General features: G+C 40.8%; 2 protein-coding genes across 3 annotated transcripts; both read left to right on the top strand.

The window, feature by feature from the left end:
- Positions 1 to 641: 641 nt before the first annotated feature.
- ppp1r10 (protein phosphatase 1, regulatory subunit 10) lies at positions 642 to 11960 on the top strand. 2 transcript variants are annotated; one of them, XM_083925903.1, is made up of 18 exons: positions 642 to 783; positions 4139 to 4247; positions 4359 to 4445; positions 4948 to 5083; positions 5163 to 5214; positions 5544 to 5633; positions 5718 to 5846; positions 5937 to 6042; positions 6172 to 6275; positions 6403 to 6530; positions 6809 to 6968; positions 7367 to 7510; positions 7596 to 7842; positions 8062 to 8137; positions 8267 to 8485; positions 8655 to 8778; positions 8894 to 9280; positions 10696 to 11960. In XM_083925903.1, the coding sequence occupies exons 2-18, from the start codon at positions 4141 to 4143 to the stop codon at positions 10854 to 10856; spliced, it is 2457 nt and encodes an 818-aa protein (XP_083782029.1). In that variant the 5' UTR covers positions 642 to 783; positions 4139 to 4140; the 3' UTR covers positions 10857 to 11960. The 2 variants fall into 2 exon arrangements, with proteins under 2 accessions (XP_083782029.1, XP_083782028.1); XM_083925902.1 differs by having other exon boundaries at positions 695 to 904.
- A 6324-nt stretch (positions 11961 to 18284) lies between these two features.
- On the top strand, positions 18285 to 20922 carry agr2 (anterior gradient 2). Its single transcript, XM_083925845.1, has 8 exons — positions 18285 to 18326; positions 18722 to 18843; positions 18940 to 19003; positions 19090 to 19142; positions 19363 to 19439; positions 20024 to 20087; positions 20455 to 20538; positions 20639 to 20922. Exons 2-8 carry the CDS (start codon positions 18735 to 18737, stop codon positions 20686 to 20688), a joined length of 501 nt encoding a protein of 166 aa, XP_083781971.1. The 5' UTR covers positions 18285 to 18326; positions 18722 to 18734; the 3' UTR covers positions 20689 to 20922.

Here is a 20922-nt window from a genome sequence, read left to right as displayed (position 1 = left end):
TTTGTATTGTGTGTAAATCCACATTCTGTCATTATTCTTTAGGTCTGTTGGGTAAACATGCTTGTTCAAATGACGTGTTCTCGCAGACGCATGTGATTATCACCACCCCTCCAGACAAGCCAGTCGCCATTTTGAAGAAATATTATTAACTAAATTTAAATATAAGATAATAACTATAATCCAACTAAATCAATATAATACGTTGGTGTGCTTTATTGTCAACTTAATGATGCAATTGTACGATACTTTCAAGTTCAATCTAGGGAGTGATTAGAAATAACAGTTTCCTACGTGTGTGATACGCCATTTTGCCCTTGGCCAGACCAGGAAAGGTCGGATATCCACCATTTTGTTTCAGCGAAAACGGAGAAAACGTTGCTCGTGACGTAAAATTCGTCACGTAGTATAAAAGTCAAGTCCCTCCTCTTCGAGCTCATTCCTGGATTTGGTCAGAGGTAAGTGAAGTCAGAAAGACAGCAAGGCTTATTTTCAGCATTGTGTCCGTCGAAACTCCTATAGAATGTATTCAACAACCAACAAAGGGCGTTGATATAGATGGACGATGACATTTGTTAGAGTCGAAATTAAATGTGTGTTTTTGTGTGTTTTGCAGGTTGGTATGAACGTGCTTTGCCGAAGACTGAAACGTCGAGGACTTTGAACAACTCTACTCAAATTCATATTTTTTTCTTCAAGTAATGGACATTTGATTACTATTTTTGCCTCCAGTTTGTTCCCGAAGGAAAGGCTAGCTTTTAGCTATCACAGTCCCACCCATAAGAAGTAATTAAGTTGATATATTAAAACCATGAAGGTTGACGATATAAAATTAATATAAGAGAAATAAGTGCCTGAAAAGCACTCTCTAATACACCCGAGACGCCGAGGACCTATAGTGTCAATAGTAAGTTGATTTTGAAGTAACGTTGAATCGAGATCAAACAAGTGAATATGGTCGTAGATGATAGGCTAGCTAGCGGCAGCTGGTTAGCCGGCACCGTAAGTTAGCTTGGTTCTTGGCAAACAATTTGAATATAGACAATGTTATAGTATGAGCTCACACAGGAAAGTGGACGGAGGCACAAGGCTCCGTTTCTTTGTGTGTGAGACGGAATGGACGAGCTGTACCAATGAAATTAAATATAATCAGTAAATTCGTAAAATAACCATAAGCAATCTATTCATAAAGATTGCCGTAGGCATAGGTAGCAAATTCCAGTAAATGAAGTCGGACTTTTTGCCTGCCAGAATTGCTTTGTAGGGGCTGCTCCACGGAACCAACACCCACCGCAATCTATACATAAAGATTGCGTTAGCTTGAGGATTGTGGACATATTTTATCAAGCACTGTGTGTTGACATGTCGATAATTAAAGCACAGGGGCTTCCCGAGGGCCCGCATCATGTACTCGGCAATCTGTGGATAAAGATTGCAGGATGACTCAAGCGAAGTGGTCTTTCGAAGCACAAACAGTCGGGATTGGCAAATGTGGTGGATTGGTTGTGGTTTGTTTTTCGTCCTCGGGACAGCTCCGGGGGCTATCCGTGTTCTCGGAGCAACATTTGGGAGTTTTACAAAAATTGAAATCGAGGGGGGAAAAAAAACCAAATGTTACAGACTGGTGTTCGTCGCATTGTCCGAATGCTAACATACGCGTATGCTTCGGTAGATATGTGGTGCTCGTCGACTTGTTTTCCCATCGACCTATGCTAGGGGAGCCATTGTCGCTTGTGCACGGAGTGGTTTTCCGTCGTCGAAGTGGTTAACTGAGGGAGGGTTCTGATTAGCAGCCGGCCTCCAGCTCCCTCCCCTTTGACAAGCATCGTAGCCACAGGAGCAGGCCTGTACTCAGCTATGACAGATGTCAGGTTAAGCACAAGCCTTTTATAGGCTGCGATGCCCTTATATAACCGAGGGCGTTTTGCATTGTTATATGATTAATTCTCTTTCTCCTTGAATATGCCTCGTTGCCTTAGCCACTGGCAAATCTGTTGTTTTTCAACAGTTAAAACACAGCACTATTTTTTAGAAGGCTAAGTCATTCGAATAGAGTCATAGTTTGTTTTTCCCTAATGTACCAGTGATATATGTAATAACACCACAGTATGACTGCACAAATAATGTTCTTTCCCCCACTGAATGAGGAAGCAGGGCCGTGTTTAACACTGATTTTGTGTTTATGTGTAACAATTGTGACATTTACAGGAATTGGGTTATTTGCAGTGTTGTGGAGGTCTGAGACTTTATAAAACTTCTACTACAACAGTTACACGGGTAAGACCTAACTGATTCCTCACGTCATGACATTTCCAATTAATTAATTTCTGCCCGTTCTATACTGTACATCGGATGATATATTGGCACGAAAACCGTTTCATAATAGAATGCATAAACGTGGAAGAGGTATGCATGCTTATGGCTCAACCCAAATAGTTATACCATGAACCATTTTGAAGTTGTTCACAAGAGCTCTTGTCATGATGTGTTTAATCCATACTATTTAAGAAATTCATGAAGGCCAACTGACTTGGTGTTGGCTGTCTTTGTTTGGATCACAATAGACTTTTCAGGTATATAAGGCATATGCAGACTGAAATTATGAAACACCCAGCACCTTTCATTCATGAATTAGTTTTACGTTTAGAATAATGTGTGACAGTTCCGTCTGTTGTCATGTGATGTTGCACTAACAATTCTATTGATTTGTATTGCATTTCTCTATTGTGTACAACACAGGCAATACAGTTCTAGTGTGTCAGCATAAAGTGACCTGTAGGTGGCAGTAAGTGCCCAGATTTGATCCCCTGACTGAAACTGTTGAAAGTGATGTCACTAACACCACTGTAGTCTGAATTAACCCTCACTATTTAATATACTAATTCTACACTTTTAAAGCATTTCATACCTTATACAATTGCGTTCAATCACATTTTTTGGTGCGTATATCCTGAATTTTTCCCTTTATCAGATACAACATGAATGAGTGAAAGAAGGCCTTTACACTAGGCACGTTTGATGTGTTTTCTCTCCTTGTTTGAGATGTGTTTTTGCACAAATGTGAAGGATTGTGATAGATGTGTGGCATTAAAAAAATATAAATCATTACCTATAACATTTCTTTTAAAAAGTCTTCTCTTTGGCTATTTTTATTCCAACAAAACTTTGACCTTTCACCTTGTTTTGTGTTTGATTCATATCAATATTATTCATATATTTGTAAAAATAAACAAATCATAGTTATAGCTATTGAATGCTTTTAATTCAGTTTGTTATGATTATGGAAACTGTTAGGTAAACTGTACAGCATTTTGTACGCCAGCCTGAAACTGAATAAACAGTGCTGCTTCACACTCAAAAATGAACATCTATCAGTCGATATGTCCTGTCCTGCAATTAAAGTAAGAAAGGAGACATTCTGTGTGCACTGAGGAAGAAGTTCCAGCATCCTTCCCTTGTCTGTGCTGAGCTGGTGAACCACTCCAACCATCTGCAGTGTGACTTAGAGTGCTGAGTAGCAGGAGGAAATTGCTGCCTGAACTTGCCTGTGACTCGTGTTTTTCATGTGACCAAGTCGGCAAGATCATCAGTCTAGATAGTGAGTTGTGTCTTGTGTCAGGGTGGTCTGCTCCTGTTTGGCAGCTCCGTGAATATGCTGTTGCTCAAACCCTCAGCAGATCTGATGAGAGCTGGTTAACCAGCTCGTGGTGTTGATCTCCTGGTTTGGGTGCTGTGCGTCAGTTCTTTGGTCCTTGATGTTAATGGACTGTCCATAATATGAACAGGTTGGTGTGGTCAACCACTGATCAGGGAAAGTCATTCGTGTTCAGTGGTGAGAAGAAAGTGACCTTGTTGGCCTGATAACAGTTCAGATTTTTGTGTGAGGTACAGTGGCCTTTGAGCCTTGATGAGGCATTCCTAGGAACAGAACCGAGTTGTTGAGTCCTAATTCCTAAATATAATCTGGGTGGAATTCTGAAGTGCAGAGCTCCCTTTTTTATTTGGCAGGCAAAAAGTCTCAGGAAACAGCTCTTTAATACCTTTTTCCCAAATATTTCCTGTACATACCAGAAAATGCAACACACTAGTTTCCTGTTAGCATGCAAGTATGTGTATTAATAGTGTGAGGTGTATATTTCAGATATGGCAGGGGGACCAGTGGACCCCAGGGAGATTCTGAAGGGTGTGGAGGCTTTGCTGGGGAAGGATGGAGAGCTCCGCAGTCTCGAGGGAGTCCCAAAGGTGTTCAGGTGAGGAACTGAAAAGTGGACATGTTTACTGTAAAACTTTAAACTCATCAATCCAATTGTGAGTCGTACACCATGTGATATCATAACACCTGCTGCTCCTTTTCATTGCAGCCTGATGAAAGCTTCAACCAAGATGGTCAGTAGATGTATGTACCTGAGCATCTTACTGCAGACCAAATCCCATGATGTTCTTAACAGGTAGGCCTTATTTTGACCCTCTACGCTGTATATTTTAAGTGCTGTTCTTCATATTAACAAAGGGATGGATGAAAGTATGACAACATTCCATTCAATGAGAATACTAGTTCAAGTCAACCCTTGTAAAATGGAATTCTATTAACGTTAAAATATTACTGAAAATTAAAAAGAAAGAATTCTGTGAAAAAAAACACTACTTTAACTGTTCCATGCTATTCTAAAACAATGGGTTGAGAAATAAGGCTTCAATTTAAACAGTTAAGCGCACACATGAGCATTATAATCCATGTTACTTCTCACACCTTCCACACTTGTTACTGGTAATGTCAGTTGGATGTTTGTAATGCAGCAGTCTTAGAACACACAAGGGGATCCACCGAACAACTCCTCTGAAAATAACCACTTGTAATAATCATATTGCCAGGTCTTTGTTGATCTGCAGGTGTAGTCAGTGACCATCTGTATCCTTGATGATACATTCATTGTTCCCTCCTTCATCCAGGTTTATCAGAGTTGGTGGCTACAAGATGCTCAACTCCTGGCTCACTTACTCCAAAACAACCAACAACACCCCACTGTTGCAGCTCATCCTGCTCACACTACAGAAGCTTCCTCTCACAGTTGACCACCTCAAACAGGTACTGTCTTGATTTATCCCCAGACACTCCTTCAGGTACAGCAGCTGTAGATTCTAACATTCTGTTTATCTTCTCCCAGAACAACACAGCCAAGCTGGTGAAGCAGCTCAGCAAGAGTGCAGACACCGAAGGTGAGTGTGATTTTATGTCAAAAATGTCATCCAAACTTTCAAAAGCTAAAGTTGTTAGGTTGTGTGCACACTAAGGTGTGACGGTGCATCCACAAACATTACATTCTTTTCTCCATTCTGTATTCTGCGTCTTAGCCCCTGTTAGGGGAAAGGGAAGCAGAGTCCTTCATGCACACAACCTAACAACTTTTTGTTTCCTTAAGGAACCCATCAATTGCAGCTCACATGCAAACCGAGCTGCAGTTTGTGTAGTGAATGGCTTGTTTTTTTATGGTTAGGCTTTGCATCCCAAATATATATAGTGTATGGAACTTGTCTTTTACTTTTAGAGCTGAGGAAGTTGGCGTCTGTGCTCGTAGAAGGCTGGATGGCTACAATCCGCTCCCAGAGTGTCTCGAGCAGTGGCAACTCTCCTGCTGGTACAGTGCCATTTTTTCACTATGAAATGTCTGTCTGTGGCTCCTACCTGCAACAATTAGTCACACACTCTGTTTATCTTCTAGATAAGAAAAAGAAGAAAGAGGAGGGCAAGGTGCTGGTGCGGGATGTGAAGGAAAAGAGTGTGGAGGAGGAGAAGAAAAAGGAGAAACCTAAAGCTCATGCACCCAGCCACGCAAAGATTCGCTCCATAGGTAAACTTCTCCTGATGAGCAGTGATCAACCTGAATGTTATATTTGAAGACATTCTGTATGAAACAATCAATCTGTTTTGTGTTGGGCAGGATTGGAGATGGACACGCCCAACGTGGCCCCTGCTAAGAAGACACCCACCGCCCCACAGCTGGGTGACAAATACAACATCAAACCTCCAGTCCTCAAGAGGCCAAGGTACTGCTCCCTCACTATCAGCATAGCACCACCTTGTGGTGTGTTCATGCAACTGGCTCATTGCTGTCCTCAGGTGGCTGATGATGGTACTTACATCCTTTTCCTTTTCTGATCATTTTCCCTTCACAGCTCTGGTCCATCAGATGCTCCACCTCTGGAGAAAAAGTACAAACCTCTAAATACCCCCTCTAACTCTGCCAAAGAGATCAAAGTCAAGATCATTCCAGCTCAGCGTAAGTTTAAACATGCATACATTTCTGCCTATATTTAAAGACAGGATGCCATTTGAAGTGTGTATGAAAGAGATGATGATGACATAGCAGCTGTGGAGTTCACTGCTCTCTTGTGCCCTCACTGCAGCGATGGAGTGCACAGGGTTCCTAGATGCTCTTAACTCTGCCCCAGTGCCCGGGATCAAGATCAAGAAGAAGAAAGCTAGTGCTGGTCCTACAGCGACTACCAAGGCTGTCTCCCCCACGTCTAACAAGGTAGATTGTTTTTCAATCAAATGTATTTATTATTTATTAAACTTATTAGAAGTTTTTTCCCTCAGAATAAATTTGATTCTGGTGTGTAAAATGTTAACGAAACATGATAGACTTTACTGTGCTGTCTCTGTAATCATTCCCACACTAATAGCTGTTGCAATCTCCTCATGCAAGAATTGGGATATTTTAGCTGTCAAGATCTTTGTCTTGTTATACATAAAATCTTATCAAAACTCTTGTAAAACCATTCGCGCACTTGTTCCTTTTTTTATCTTCAGGCGAATCCATTTGACAGCAAACCCTCTGGGTATCCTTCATCTTCTGCTAAACCATCGTCTCCAGAAACAGCTGCTTCAATCGCTCCTGCTGATGAAAACCAGGAGCCGGAGCGGCCAGGGACCCCTGTTCCCTCTGAGGAGACTGAGGTTTCCGACAATGGTAAGGTCCTTACAATCTCACTGATAACAACATTAAAGTGATTGGAAATTAATAATAATGCATTAGATTTATAATATGTACAGATACCACTAAATGAGCTAGAGGAATAACTAAACATTTGAGACCCAGAGCATGAGAGCGACAGGGAGACAGAGAAGCCATTGCTAACTGCTAAGCTAAAGTAGCTAACAGAACTGAATAGCTATCTGAAGCTACTATGATTGGATGATATGAAAATAGAAATGAGCGGCCAACCCTACTCACTAACGTTGTTTTCGGTGATAATAGTTTAATGAGATTCTTTGACATTATACAGTCTTGTGTTTTTCTAAATTCATTAAAAATGAGTGTTTTTAGTCTCTTGACATCTTTCTTTCTTATTGTCTCTTGTTATGTAGGTGAGAAGCCCAACGCTCTGGCAGAACCACGTGGAGAAGAAGAGAGCTTGACGAAGAAGGGCAAGAAAAAGAAGACCGTTCACTGGGCTGAGGAGGAGCAGCTCAAACATTACTTCTACTTTGACCTGGATGAGACTGAGAGAGGTAAGACGTGCTTCTGAATGTTAAATTTTCTGACAAGTATCTGATAAAAATATTAATTATTAACGATGTTACACTTATTTCGCAGTCAATGTCAACAAGATTAAGGACTTTGGTGAGGCCGCCAAACGGGAGCTGATGATGGACAGGCAGACGTTTGAGATGGCCCGTCGGCTCTCCCATGACACTATGGAAGAAAGAGTCCCCTGGACCCCCCCAAGGCCCCTGACGCTGACCGGCAGTCTGGTCATCTCTGGGGCCAACAGCACGGAGAAACTCACCCAGAGAGACCGTGAGATGGGCATCCTGCAGGAGATCTTCCTCAGCAAAGAAAGGTAGGACAAAGGCTGCTGTAGCTGTGGGAGCTTGTCAATTTTTTTCTGTATCAAAATGGTATGGGATAAAAATAAGAAAAACAGACAGTTTTCAAAAGAAATCTGAACCATTGACCCATTTTATTTTTATTGTACTTAGAAATCTTTGGAGAATTTGACCCTAAGAAGTTAGGGTTGGGCCTTTATTGTCTGTTAATGAGTTCCTGTCCTTTCCTCCAGTGTGCCTGACAGTCCACATGAACCAGACCCAGAGCCATATGAACCCATGCCTCCCCGTCTCATCCCTCTGGATGAGGTTAGTACACCGAAACAGACACACACACACATACATTCTCTTTCTCATATCTCTTTCCCTTGTCAAATAAATGGTGAACAAGTGTGTAATACTTTACGTGCTAAGCTGTCAGTCTGGTGTGCCCTGCAGGACTCCTCCGTGGCGGATGACGGCTACGCCGAGCCCATGGACACCACTTCACAGCAGGGCTCTGCCATGGCCCAGAATGAGAGCTCCAAGCTGCCGCCCGTCCTGGCCAACCTCATGGGCAACCTGAGCACCAGCTCTCGCAGCCCGCAAGCCACAAACACTGTCAACAGCCCTGTGGCTCCCAATGTCAATGTACAGGAGCTGCTCTCATCCATCATGGTAAACATATAGAATAGTCACATTCTGGATCCGGGTTTACTTATTTAATTTGTTCATCAAAGGACGCCAAATTTCACATTTAATCTTTCATGAAATGTAATTTTCTGGTGTAAAAGCCACCTGCAGTTGGTAGTTAGTGTGGAGCTAATGTGTAGCTGTCTGTCATCAGGGTGCATCTGGTAACCAGTCTACTGAAGACTTGATCAAGCAGCCCAACTTCTCAGACAAGATTAAACAGCTGCTGGGCTCCCTGCAGCAGACCCAAAACCAAACCCAGGGTGGACCTCCACCAGGTAAAATTCACCTTTTATTCTATCCCCTTGTTCTCCATCTCTCCTCACAGCTGCATGTCCACCTGTTGTGCTCATTGTATTGCTCATCATTATTAACATGTTTCTTTCTATGTAGTCAACCAGGGTTTGTTGGGTCATGGTCCAGGCATGAACAGTATGAACAACATGAACATGCACATGCAGATGCCCATGAACGGCGGCTACCCGCCCAACAACCCGCCCGGCGGCCCTCGTTTCAACCACCCTCCACCCCCTCACAACCACGGCCCACCTTTCAACGTCAGCGGAGGCCCGCGCATGATGGGGCCACCGCCAGGCCAGGGCCGAGGAGACAATGGCAACTACTGGGGTGATGACTCCATGAGAGGAGGGCCTCACAGGGGAGGCCACTTACACCGTGGAGGGCGGGGCCGAGGAGGAGGAGGAGGAGGAGGAGGAGGAGAGCCAGGCTTCAGGGGCAGAGGACGAGGGGGGCCCAGAGGAGGACACAACAACATGAATGGTATGTGTGACATGGACTTAGTCTCAGATATTAGCCATAGCTGGCACAGATCACAAAGGGCCAAGTAAAAACCTGACTACGGGTAAAATGACCTGTACTACAAATATTACTACATATATACACACTGGAGATCAAAATTGGAGAACAAAGTGTAAATACTTGATTTATTCCGGAAAATAAATTTCTATTTTTATTGTTCAGTATTTGATAGAATATCTTAGGTAAACATACCACTGCCGTGCAACAATGTTTGTGTACAGGCCCTTGCTATGAAAAAATCAATTTTTGCCGTTTTAAGGAATGAAATGTTGTATAATTGAGGCTGCTACATGATACATGATAAATGTTAATATTCAACTACGCATAAAACATATGTCTCATCGTTAAAGCTCTTCTTGAGGAGGGGTTGCGCTATAATATCACTGATGGCAGGAATCTCCGCCCGCTCAGAGTAGTGAGAGAGAAACCCACACACACGCCGCTCAGAGTAGGGAGAGAGAAACAAACACACACACACACACACAAACACACCTCCAGCCAGGTGGTCGCTAAATAAAAATCCTACAACACTGCACGAACCATGGAACGTCGGCATTACTAAATCCAATGACTAGTGTTTGTAACAGCTACAGTATAAATACATGGAGACACAATGGCAGCAGTTTTATAGACGAGGCATTCGACATTCATGTTTACAGTTTGACCCACAAACTAGCTAAGCAGTAGTTTAAAGCAAAACACATCCAGTGCATGCATTTGGCATTGTTGCTTCCACTTTCAAAGTGTATGGCAATATTCCAGCTAAGTTAAACAGTTAGAGGATGCTTTGAAAGTTTAAAACTCACCGTTGTCTTAAAGAGCACGGAGCTACCTGTGGACGCCTGTCTGTGAATAATGCTGGAAAATACTATCGGTGAACACAGCAGCCCTTATCAGCCGATATGATACACGTAAAAAACACAAATATCGGTCGATCCCTAGTAAAAAACCTTCAGATAAGAATGAAACTGGGAAGGTGGTGTTTGTAAGTGCTGCTGAAGAGCAGATTTCTGGCTCAGTGAGAAAACCGCCTTTAAAGATATGGATTGTAAAAACACTACAGGTGAAAATGTGATCTATTAGATCTTATCATGAAACTTCTTCCTTTGATTGCTTACATTAAGATCATTCTTTTTTCTCTGAAATTTCATGTTAATATATGTAATTGATTATGCTAACTTTTGGTGAATTTTAGAGAAATCTACAGACACAAAGTGAAGTCAAATACACGTTTTCTTTCCACTAGTGTGAAATAAGGCATGTTAAGGAAGTCAAATAGCCTAAAATCTCCAAATGAAAGATGAAGTAGAGTGGGAGTGGTTATTAGGAATGGTTTGGGTTGATGTGATTGTAATGCGGTTGTTTCCTCCTGTCAGACATGTCCAAGAGGCCTGTGTGTCGTCACTTCATGATGAAGGGAAGCTGTAGGTACGAGAGCAACTGTGCTTTCTACCACCCTGGTGTAAACGGACCACCACTGCCCCCCAACCACCCCGCTAACAACCAACACAACCAGCACCAACAGCATGGATACTAGGTGACAGTGCTGTCAGCCAGGGTGGAACTCTGAGAACTGTTAGCCTCTGAGAGAGCTACTCTCTGTGATCAAACTACTGCAGGGTGTTGGGACCTCTGTTCAAACCACACACACACACACACACGTAGAACAAGAAGTTGAGCTCTTCTGCAGGTGACTGAGCCGAAGCAGTGAGCTCTGCCTCACCTGAGAGAGACATGAGGACACTGAAAGGCTGTGAGATGATCACTGATGACTGTTTTTATTGTGATTATTTTAAACAGTGAGACTGAAACAAGCCACCACACTTGACCACTATGACTGAGTTGCCATGGCTAGCTGCCTATCTGCTCTATCACTTAACGTGGTGGACCAAATGGAAGCCTCCACTCAGCAGAAAGCTTTCCACACGACTGAATTCCTGTCTTATTTAGGCTGTTGTACTGTGTACCTACATGTGATGTTGCTTTCATATTCCCTTTCGTTTGGGTACCTCATGGGTCAGAAACGTTTCCCCTCTTACATGTCACATACTGAGACGAAAATGTAGAAAGCACTTTATGAAGAAAAAGGCCAACAGAACTGAAGAAGAGCTGCATAGTATTTAAACTGCTTTATGTCACCCAGTCCTGAGAAACTGTCAGATGAGCTCTGCTGACCTGGTGAGGCTCTTCCAGCAGCTGGTGTTGAATGTGAAGAGATTATTATGTGTTCTGTGTAAGCACTCTGGTTCAGCCGCTCAAAGGCGTGCGCGCTTGTGGGTGTGTGTGTGTGTGTGTGGTGTGACAATCATGAGCTTCAAACATGTCGTGGTCCTGTAAGAAGAGCAACTCCTCCCTGATCTCAGAGCTGCTGCCTGTGTCTTCTGGACTCATCTGAACCCTGGAGGGGTTTGTGTCGTCAGTGTTAGAGTCAGATGAATGATGGCTCAGCTTAATCCAGTGTTTTCTGTGAAAACAATGACCTTTGCGTCTCTTGTGGGACTGTAAGAATGTAATGGTATTTGATGCTCCCTCCATGTTTTTTTATTTTGATGAAATCTTGAGAATGTCGGCCCTTTTTTAAGATGGAAGATTAAATGTTTGTATGAATACAAAATACACATTCATACAGTCAGATTTTCTGTTGAATTCTTTTGTACACAGTGTATTGAATAAATGTCCAAACATAAAATTGCTGTGTTTTATTTGGAAGTTGGACTGCTGAGAACAACATGCAATTTGGATGAAATGGAAGCATTCCACAAATAATTCTTACAGGAAACATATTGCAGGAATACATCAAAGCACGGCTCCCTCTGTCCACACCAGGAAGGGACCTCTGCACTGTAAAAGATGGGAGACAAGTATAGATTCAGCATTATTATATATGTATGGCATTTTTACTTATATTTAAAAACGGCATCAAAGACATACTGGCATGCTATTCAGTAGTGGAGCTAAAAGTCTGATGGTGGGACCCATGGAGAGACCATATTTTCAATTCAGTCTCAGGACACTTTACAGAGTAAGTAAAGTCCACACTCTATGACTTATTTATGATTTACACAGACTCAACAATTCCCCCTTTTAGCACAGTGGTGTTGAAAACCTTCCCTTTAACAGGCAGAAACGTCAGACAGACCCAGCTCTGTGGAGGACAGACATCTGTCTGCACCGGTTGGGGAGGAAGAAAAGAAGAGAGAAAAGACAGACAGATGGACAAAGAGAGACAAAGACAGTCAGAGAGACAGTCCCAGAGATGCAAGCAACTACAAAAAAATAACTATAATATCTATAGTCATGTGATATTTACTTGTGTATAGGTGAATCTTGGTAGTGGTGATGGGAGGAAGGCCTGGAGGTCACTGAAATAAATTCAGGGTTCCTAGGCAGTATGGAAAAGGAGTGCATTAAATTTGAGTATTTTCCAGGTACAAAAATATTTGTATTGTTTCCAGACTATTATCTCACTTTCAAAAATAAAACATAATAAATACAAATAAAAACAAATTTACTAACACATCACAGCCAACCTGTAGATGATATGAAACTGATTAAGCTGGCTGTAGAATGGTGTCGGGTTACCATGGTTAACAAATAATTGTTGTCACTGTTTTCTTTTCAATCTGATTTGAATTATTGTATTACTAAAAAATAATCCCCTTTCTTCCCTACCTGATCAATAGTTTCAACCCTGCTCATTGTAACTTTTTCCCCTATTGTACACAAAGCGGAAAAGAAAGAATAAAATGCGTAAAGTGCTCTGAGGTAGGGCAGCAGTGAATATGTGTGTTTAGTGAAAGACTTGAGTTCATTGACACAACATGTGTGTGTTAGTATTCATCAGCTTTATCTGAGGTGAGGTAAAGTGTTGGTGAGCTGCTGCATTGTGCTTCACTTGAAACCAGGAAGTTGCATCCTATTCGAGCTGGCCAGCCAATAGCAGTGTGAGTGTGAGAGAGTCAGCGTCAGATCCGTGTTATCAGGGCAGGGCTGAGTGCAGCTGGTGAATGTGAAGTGTTAATAGGAGAGGCCTTTAACCCTGCCCTTTAGTTCAAATATTGACCATGGTGCTGTGACAACACACACTGATGGAGAGATGGAGACAGGGAGTGAAAGCCAGTACAGAGAGAGGGTGGGGTTTAAGGACACCTCAGCACTAAACTGCTCCCACATCCTGGTTACAAGCCAACATCACAACCCAGCATCCAAAACAATTATTTATGTAGTACGCTGGGTCGTTTGATTTGTTCAGCTGTTTACTAAGAATGGAATGAGTTTAAGAAAGGGTATGAGCAAACAGCTTCACAGAGGAATAACATTCATTCTAAATTAGATCCCAAATGGATCCATGGACTAGCACTTATGTCAAAGTCAAAGTAAGTTTTATTGTCAATTCTGCAATATGTGCTAGACATACAGAGGAATTGAAAATGTTCTGACTAGCTCTGGATCCTTTCTAAAGGACAATGTGACAGAACGACTGCTGAGTAAGCAGGTGTTGCTTACAAAAATGAAATCTGATATTTAAATGTTGAGTAGATTGCATTGGTTGGAGGCAGTTTGAGCCATTTTCAACCCATGAAATGTCAGTTTTTATAAAGTTGGTGAGAAATGCCAATATTAACAGCAACATTGTGTGTTTCATCACAGTACTGTCATAACATTTAGTTGACAGATCATAAACACATTTAAGTGTGCAGTACCTCCCGAAGTTAAAGTTATACTCTGTAAGATTTGTTTAACTGTAATTTACGTAAGTTCCTCTCTATCACAATGGTGATTGATCATATGACCCACTAATGAAAGCACTTGTTGCCTCTTTGCTGAGTATTCACATCTGTGTGTCTGTGGAGACATTCCCTCTCTAGATGTAAATAAGTCTCCATGTTAGTGACGCTGCTGACAGTAGTTGGTCTGTCAGCCCAGATCGACAACAACAGTTATGCTGCATTGACTTGTAATCGGAAATCGGTAATCTCAACTTCTTAGTCAGACTTGTAGTAAGGACAGAAGTGTAATAGGAACATCTGTGTGTGTCTGGAAGTAGAGAGGTGAATGCGTTTCAATAAAGTTGACAAAAGAGCAAAAGAACCCCCAGGACAGGCGCTCTCGTCGTATGCCCCCATGGATTTAGTGGCCAAGCTTGGTACTGCAGCAGAAAGTCATTGTTAAACTCGTAAAAAAAATAAATAATAATAATTCAGACTAAATATATTTTTTTATGGAAAAGCAATACTTTAAGTTTATTATTTTTTTTAAATATGTAGCTTTTAATAAAGATTCTACATATTCAACCTTTAATAAGCCAAAAGTCTTGTTTTCCTAATTTAACACCAAATCCATGTCTATCTATTGAACCTAGTTCCATTTATAGTGTTTATGGGAACAGAAGTTATTTTCCCTTTCCTAAAATCTGAGAAGAATTTAGACTGTAACCTGGACACCCTGACGACCATGGCAGAGAGGAGGATGCTGTTCAGGCTACGGTCTATCCTGGACAATGTCTCCCACCCTCTCTACGACACACTGGCTCAGCAGAGGAGCACCTTCAGCAGAAGACTCCTCACAACCAGATGCACCACAGGAAATCTTTCCTGCCTGTGGTCATTAAACTATACAATGCATCCCTTGGAGAGTCTGTCACCCCTATTCTGTAATATGGACTCAATCATAAACAATCTGTTATAGGCACCTTGCACCTTTTTATGGTACTTATTACAGTACTTTTGATCTGTCTATATTACATCGTAATTTTGATATGTAATATATATAGTTATATACAGTATATATACTTTTTTATATTTCTGTTTTTACAAATATGTTATCCGTATAATATTGTTGTTGTTAAATATGTTGTTTGTAACAAATTTTCCCTGGGATTATTAAAGTATTTCTGATTCTGATTCTGATTCTATTCAGATTCTGACATTCCAAATCTATTTGGGTTATGAATGTGTGAAAAATTGTGCAGCACTTGGTCCGGTAGAAAGGCGATTTCTAAATGCAGCCCATTTACCATCATTCGACAGTCCATAAAGTTAAAATATTTATTCAAATGAATGTTATCCATTTTCATTTTCAAGAGAGAGTTAGAGGGTTCTTTGTGATGGATTAAAGAGCTGCCCCCAACCTGGAAACCCAAGATCTTCTTATTAATGGCATATAAATAAATAATCATTACTAAAACTATGAGTTACATGTATAAACCCTTTATAATGGGCAGCTTATCAGTAGTAGGCTAACACCATGTGTATGACCACTTAAAGCTTATTTAAAGAACAAAAACACAAATATGGCTGACTTACCATGTACACCCTTCATTCAAATATATATATATAATTATTATCATTTTCTTTTCGTTGTACAGCACAAACGCTAGTGAAGTAAAGGAAAGAGAAGAAGGTGCTGTAGTAGAGCAGCAGTGCAGGTGAGGATGTGTGTGTGTGTATGTGTGTGTGTGTGTGTGTGTGTGTGTGTGTGTGGGGGGGGGGTCTGCTGTTCCAGGATGCAGCAGACTGATTCAGTCACTGAGCACAAACCGATCTGAGTGAACAAAGCTGCCTTTCATCCACGGAGCCCTGCTGCAGGACACAGGACCCTGAGGGGGTGCTTCAAGATAAAGCTCAGGCACAAACACTCACACACACCTTCACATTTGAATGTCCATTAACGTTCAGAGACAGCGCACATTTACATGCTATAATCTGGCCCACTAGGCTCCGCAAGTTTTTGAAACATGCATATGAAAACATGTAGCCTACGATGTTCACGAGACTGAGCCATTATATTCTAAAAATAAAGAACTCACGTAAAGAGACTCAAATTAAAGGAATGCACGATTTTACAATGTGTACTCTAACATAACCTACTCCACTACTTGCCCTTAAGTAACTCATACCATGCCACCATAAATCATTACTTCTTAGAGGCTCACCTTATCATTCAAAAAGTTCTGCACAGTGAATTATTGACTGTTCTTACTTTTCTTGTTTATTTGTCCTAAACAGCCAACAGAGTATCACTGTTTACTTTGTTATACTGTTTTATTAGTAAATCATCATTTTAACTGTTATATTAGTAAATCATCATTTATTGTACTGTTATATTAGTAAATCATCTTTTTACTGTTATATTAGTGAATCATCATTTTAACTGTTATATTAGTAAATCATCTTTTTACTGAACTGTTATATTAGTAAATCATCATTTTACTGAACTTTTATATGAGTAAATCATCATTTTAACTGTTATATTAGTAAATCATCATTTTACTGAACTGTTATATTAGTAAATCATCATTTTACTGAACTGTTATATTAGTAAATCATCATTTACTGAACTGTTATATTAGTAAATCATCATTTTACTGAACTGTTATATTAGTAAATCATCATTTTAACTGTTATATTAGTAAATCATCATTTTACTGAACTGTTATATTAGTAAATCATCATTTTACTGAACTGTTATATTAGTAAATCATCATTTTACTGAACTGTTATATTAGTAAATCATCATTTACTGAACTGTTATATTAGTAAATCATCATTTTAACTGTTATATAAGTAAATCATAATTTTACTGAACTGTTATATTAGTAAACCATCATTTTACTGAACTGTTATATTAGTAAATCATCATTTTACTGAACTGTTATATTAGTAAATCATCTTTTTACTGAACTGTTATATTAGTAAATCATCATTTTACTGAACTGTTATATTAGTAAATCATAATTTTACTGAACTGTTGTATTAGTAAATCATCATTTTACTGAACTGTTATATTAGTAAATCATAATTTTACTGAACTGTTATATTAGTAAATCACCATTTTAACTGTTATATTAGTTAATCATCATTTTACTGAACTGTAAAATGACCAGTCCCAGCCTGGTCAGATGCATACATGAACTGATGAAGCCTCTTGGATGAGAGGTGAAACGTCTCCCTAGACAAACAACCAAGTCCAGTTGCTTTTGACTGAAATTGCTTTGAGGATAACAATGACCTGGACAAATGAGAACATTCACAGGCTCACTGAACTGTTATATTAGTAAATCACCATTTTAACTGTTATATTAGTAAATCATCTTTTTACTGAACTGTTATATCAGTAAATCACCATTTTAACTGTTATATTAGTAAATCATCATTTTAACTGTTATATTAGTAAATCATCTTTTTACTGAACTGTTATATTAGTAAATCATCTTTTTACTGAACTGACAAGTCATTGTTCATCTTCATGACTGAATCGACGCGTTGCCTTTGTAGAAAGACGCATTCAGTCACACTGTGTCTTGAGCCAATGCCATGCAGACCAATCATCATCCAGCCTCCCAGCGCTGACTTGTCTTTGGATCCACGCCAAACACGCCGATTCCACCCACGGACCAATAAAGATGATCATTAAGTATCCATCACAGTGTTCAACAGCTCTACATTTTACAATAGAACCCAGTTACAAGCTGTGTCAGGTGTGCAGAGAGCTGCCTACAAACACATAGAGATAAGCGCTGCTCATGGCTAACAAACATGAATGGTAGAATGCACCTAATGTGGGTTTGATTCCGATACTATAAAGCATCATTCAGAAAAAAAGACAAATCTTAAGTTACAACTAGTTCCTATTATTTCCCCACTGCGCGTTTTAGAGGGAGAAGATGAATGAATAAAGAGGTTTAAGAGATGAAAGTTATTCAGTGGGCGCTCTTGGTACTTATAACGATTTCCGATTTCAAGGGGTGTTTGACCATTACTGAAATATTTGCTTGGTTTTAATCATACACCACGATGTATTTGGCATTACACACGGTAACTGCAATCTACACATTTTCCCAAGGGAGTTCGGTGTGTAAAACCGAAAGTTGGATCACAGTGGGGGGATGGGAAGAGGGCGGGCCGCAGGGGGCCGGGTGCTTAAATACGGGACAGGTGAGAGTAGAGGCACAACTGATCCTGGAGCTGCAGTCCACCTACACTCTCACCTGTGCAGTCGGGAACAGGTAAGCTCCAGCCACAGGCTACAGGACTACACACGCTTCAATGAATGCATTTTAACCACGGTTACATTCATTTTCCCCCTTCAATCTGCACATGCTGTGTAAATACAGTCAAGTAGGCTTATTCTCATCTGTGATTCTTGTTTTGTTTAATCACTTGTGTTCTGTGTGTTCTAAAAGACAAATGATCAGGGGGATTCCTTGACTACTTCTCTCTCTCTTCACTCTTTTCTGGTGAAAAAGCCAACAAAATAATATTTTTAACTGCAGATTCTTGTATACTACTAACTAGCAGCGGATGCATACCAAGCATTTTCCTTCTCAAAGGGAAGGGACAGTTATACTGTTCCTTTACTGATAACGCCATGTGCACATCTTGTCTGTTCTTCATGTTCCAGTGAGTTTATAAAGATGGTCAAAGTGGCTTTGTCGGCACTCTTGGTCTTGATGGCCATGTCCTCCACCTTCGGGAAGTACATCCCCAAATCTGGCAAGAGGATCCCTCAGACTCTGTCCCGAGGTCTGTGAGCATCATCTGAATGACTGAAACTTAAGGACAGTGTGATACATATGCACAGTCTGTCATGTATCTTTAATGGTGTCCATGTCTGTGCAGGATGGGGTGATCAGCTGATCTGGGCTCAGACTTATGAGGAGGCTCTGTACTGGTCCAGGTCAAGGTAAGAAATAGTCTGGATCCTGTCGTCAAGATGTTGAAGTGTGACGCTGATGTTCATTAAAGCTGATGATTAAATGTGTTCCACAGAAACAAGCCTCTGATGGTCCTCTTTCACCTTGATGACTGCCCGCACAGCCAGGGTAAGTGCACCGCCTGGCTGCTGTCATTTCACTTATTAAGTTACTCATGCAGAGAAAAAATGTTCCTTTGAATGAAGAGCCACACCTGTTAGAAGAATAAGCAGTCATTTGTTTGCTCATGTGTCAGGTCACATCCTGGTGCTGTTCTGCATCGTGCTTATGTGCTAATAAACTCTAGAGTGGACTGAGTTGTATAGTTAAAAACCTGTTTATCCCGCAGCACTGAAGAAGGTTTTCTCTGAGGACAACGAGGTCCAGAAAATGCTCGATGAGGACTTCATCGTCCTCAATCTGGTGGTAGGTTACAGCACTTTCAGATCAGACTAACACGGTGTGTTGAAGGTGCAGATCTGTATTCAAGTTTGAACTGTTTTCAAAGCTTTAAAGCCTTGTGTCATACCAGTGTACAGCTGATACCTAAAAGGGATCATTCATTTGGCTGTTCAGCATTAAAGCCCCTGCAAACCAGGTATTCATCTATCATCAATTCAATTCATCTTCAACTGCTTGTCCCTGTCGGGTCGCGGGGGGCTGGAGCCGATCCCAGCTGAAATATTCACCACGAAACTGGCAACATCACAGCTAAACTGAAGCTTAGTTCTTGTTTAACTTATAGTCAACATAAGTAAATAACCCTCCAACTGCAACCACATCTTCATTCAAATGTTGCTAAACCGGGATTGTGACACAGTCATTTGTGACGTCACCTTTTTCCAACGGAGCCTCGCCCACTCAGAGCCAGAAAGAAGAGCTCAGACCATAAGAGCCCAAACTCTTCTGACTGATTTTAGTTAGAGAAAAGGGGTTTGAGGCTCTTCTAAGATGGAAGGGTTCAGACTGTGATAGACTTGATGATGTTGTATTCCTTTTCTCCCCTACAGTATGAAACCACAGACAAACATCTCTCTCCTGATGGACAGTATGTTCCCAGAATCCTTTTTGTCGGTAAGAGCTATGTGGTAACACAACATTTTTCTGTAAACCTGTTATTGATTAGGTTACTCAGATAAAACATAACACTTTGTTTCCTGTTTTAAATTTCCGTCTTCACACAAAGCATCTTAGCTGCAGATGTGTGAGTGGGAGAAATTTTGACATTTGTTATCAGTTTAGTTATCTGTTTCCTTTCATACCAGTGCCAAGGTATTCACACCACTTAGATGCTATGACCTGTTATACTTTCAGCAGAGGAAAGAAAGGAATAAATATTCAGATCCCTAAGACCTTAAGTCAAGATAGCAATACTGCAATACTAAAACACAACAGCTCAAGTAAAAGTCCTGCTTACCCAGTTCCAATAATGTCTTTACAGACCCCACAATGACGGTGAGGGCCGACATCAATGGTCGCTACTCGAACCGCATGTATGCCTACGAACCAAATGACATCAAACTCTGTAAGTGCGACAGCCAACACACTGAAGTTTGCCAGAAGTGTCTGATTGTGTCCATGAAACAAAGACTGATTCACTGTCAATGTTTTTGTGCTCCCCTCAGTGAAGAAGAACATGAATGACGCTAAGAAGCTCCTGAAGTCTGAGCTCTGAGCATGAGGACAAGACACACATTCAACTCGTGACCCTGATGAGTAAATTGTCACCACAGATGCCAATATCATGCTGTTACTACAGTTTACACATGGAAACCCAAGCACTGGAAAGTTCATTCTCCTCCCTTGTAATGTTTTCTCCTTAAATTCCATTCCTGATTCTTACCTTTGTTATTATTGCTGTGCATCCAGAATGTCTTTTGAATAAATATGGAACTGTTCTTACATACAA

Source organism: Echiichthys vipera (assembly GCF_963691815.1).
Source record: "Echiichthys vipera genome assembly, chromosome: 13".
Lineage (NCBI taxonomy): Eukaryota > Metazoa > Chordata > Actinopteri > Perciformes > Trachinidae > Echiichthys > Echiichthys vipera.
This window is presented reverse-complemented; position numbering and strand designations above follow the sequence as displayed.

Bases quoted from the DNA above. Each gene is read 5' to 3' on its own strand.
- ppp1r10 (XM_083925903.1), top strand. From the start codon at position 4,141: ATGGCAGGGGGACCAGTGGACCCCAGGGAGATTCTGAAGGGTGTGGAG. The intron at 5,215-5,543 runs GTGAGTGTGATT...TTTTACTTTTAG, and splicing joins CAAGAGTGCAGACACCGAAG to AGCTGAGGAAGTTGGCGTCT. The intron at 5,847-5,936 runs GTAAACTTCTCC...TGTGTTGGGCAG, and splicing joins CGCAAAGATTCGCTCCATAG to GATTGGAGATGGACACGCCC.
- agr2 (XM_083925845.1), top strand. From the start codon at position 18,735: ATGGTCAAAGTGGCTTTGTCGGCACTCTTGGTCTTGATGGCCATGTCC. The intron at 19,004-19,089 runs GTAAGAAATAGT...TGTGTTCCACAG, and splicing joins CTGTACTGGTCCAGGTCAAG to AAACAAGCCTCTGATGGTCC. The intron at 19,440-20,023 runs GTAGGTTACAGC...TCTCCCCTACAG, and splicing joins TCATCGTCCTCAATCTGGTG to TATGAAACCACAGACAAACA.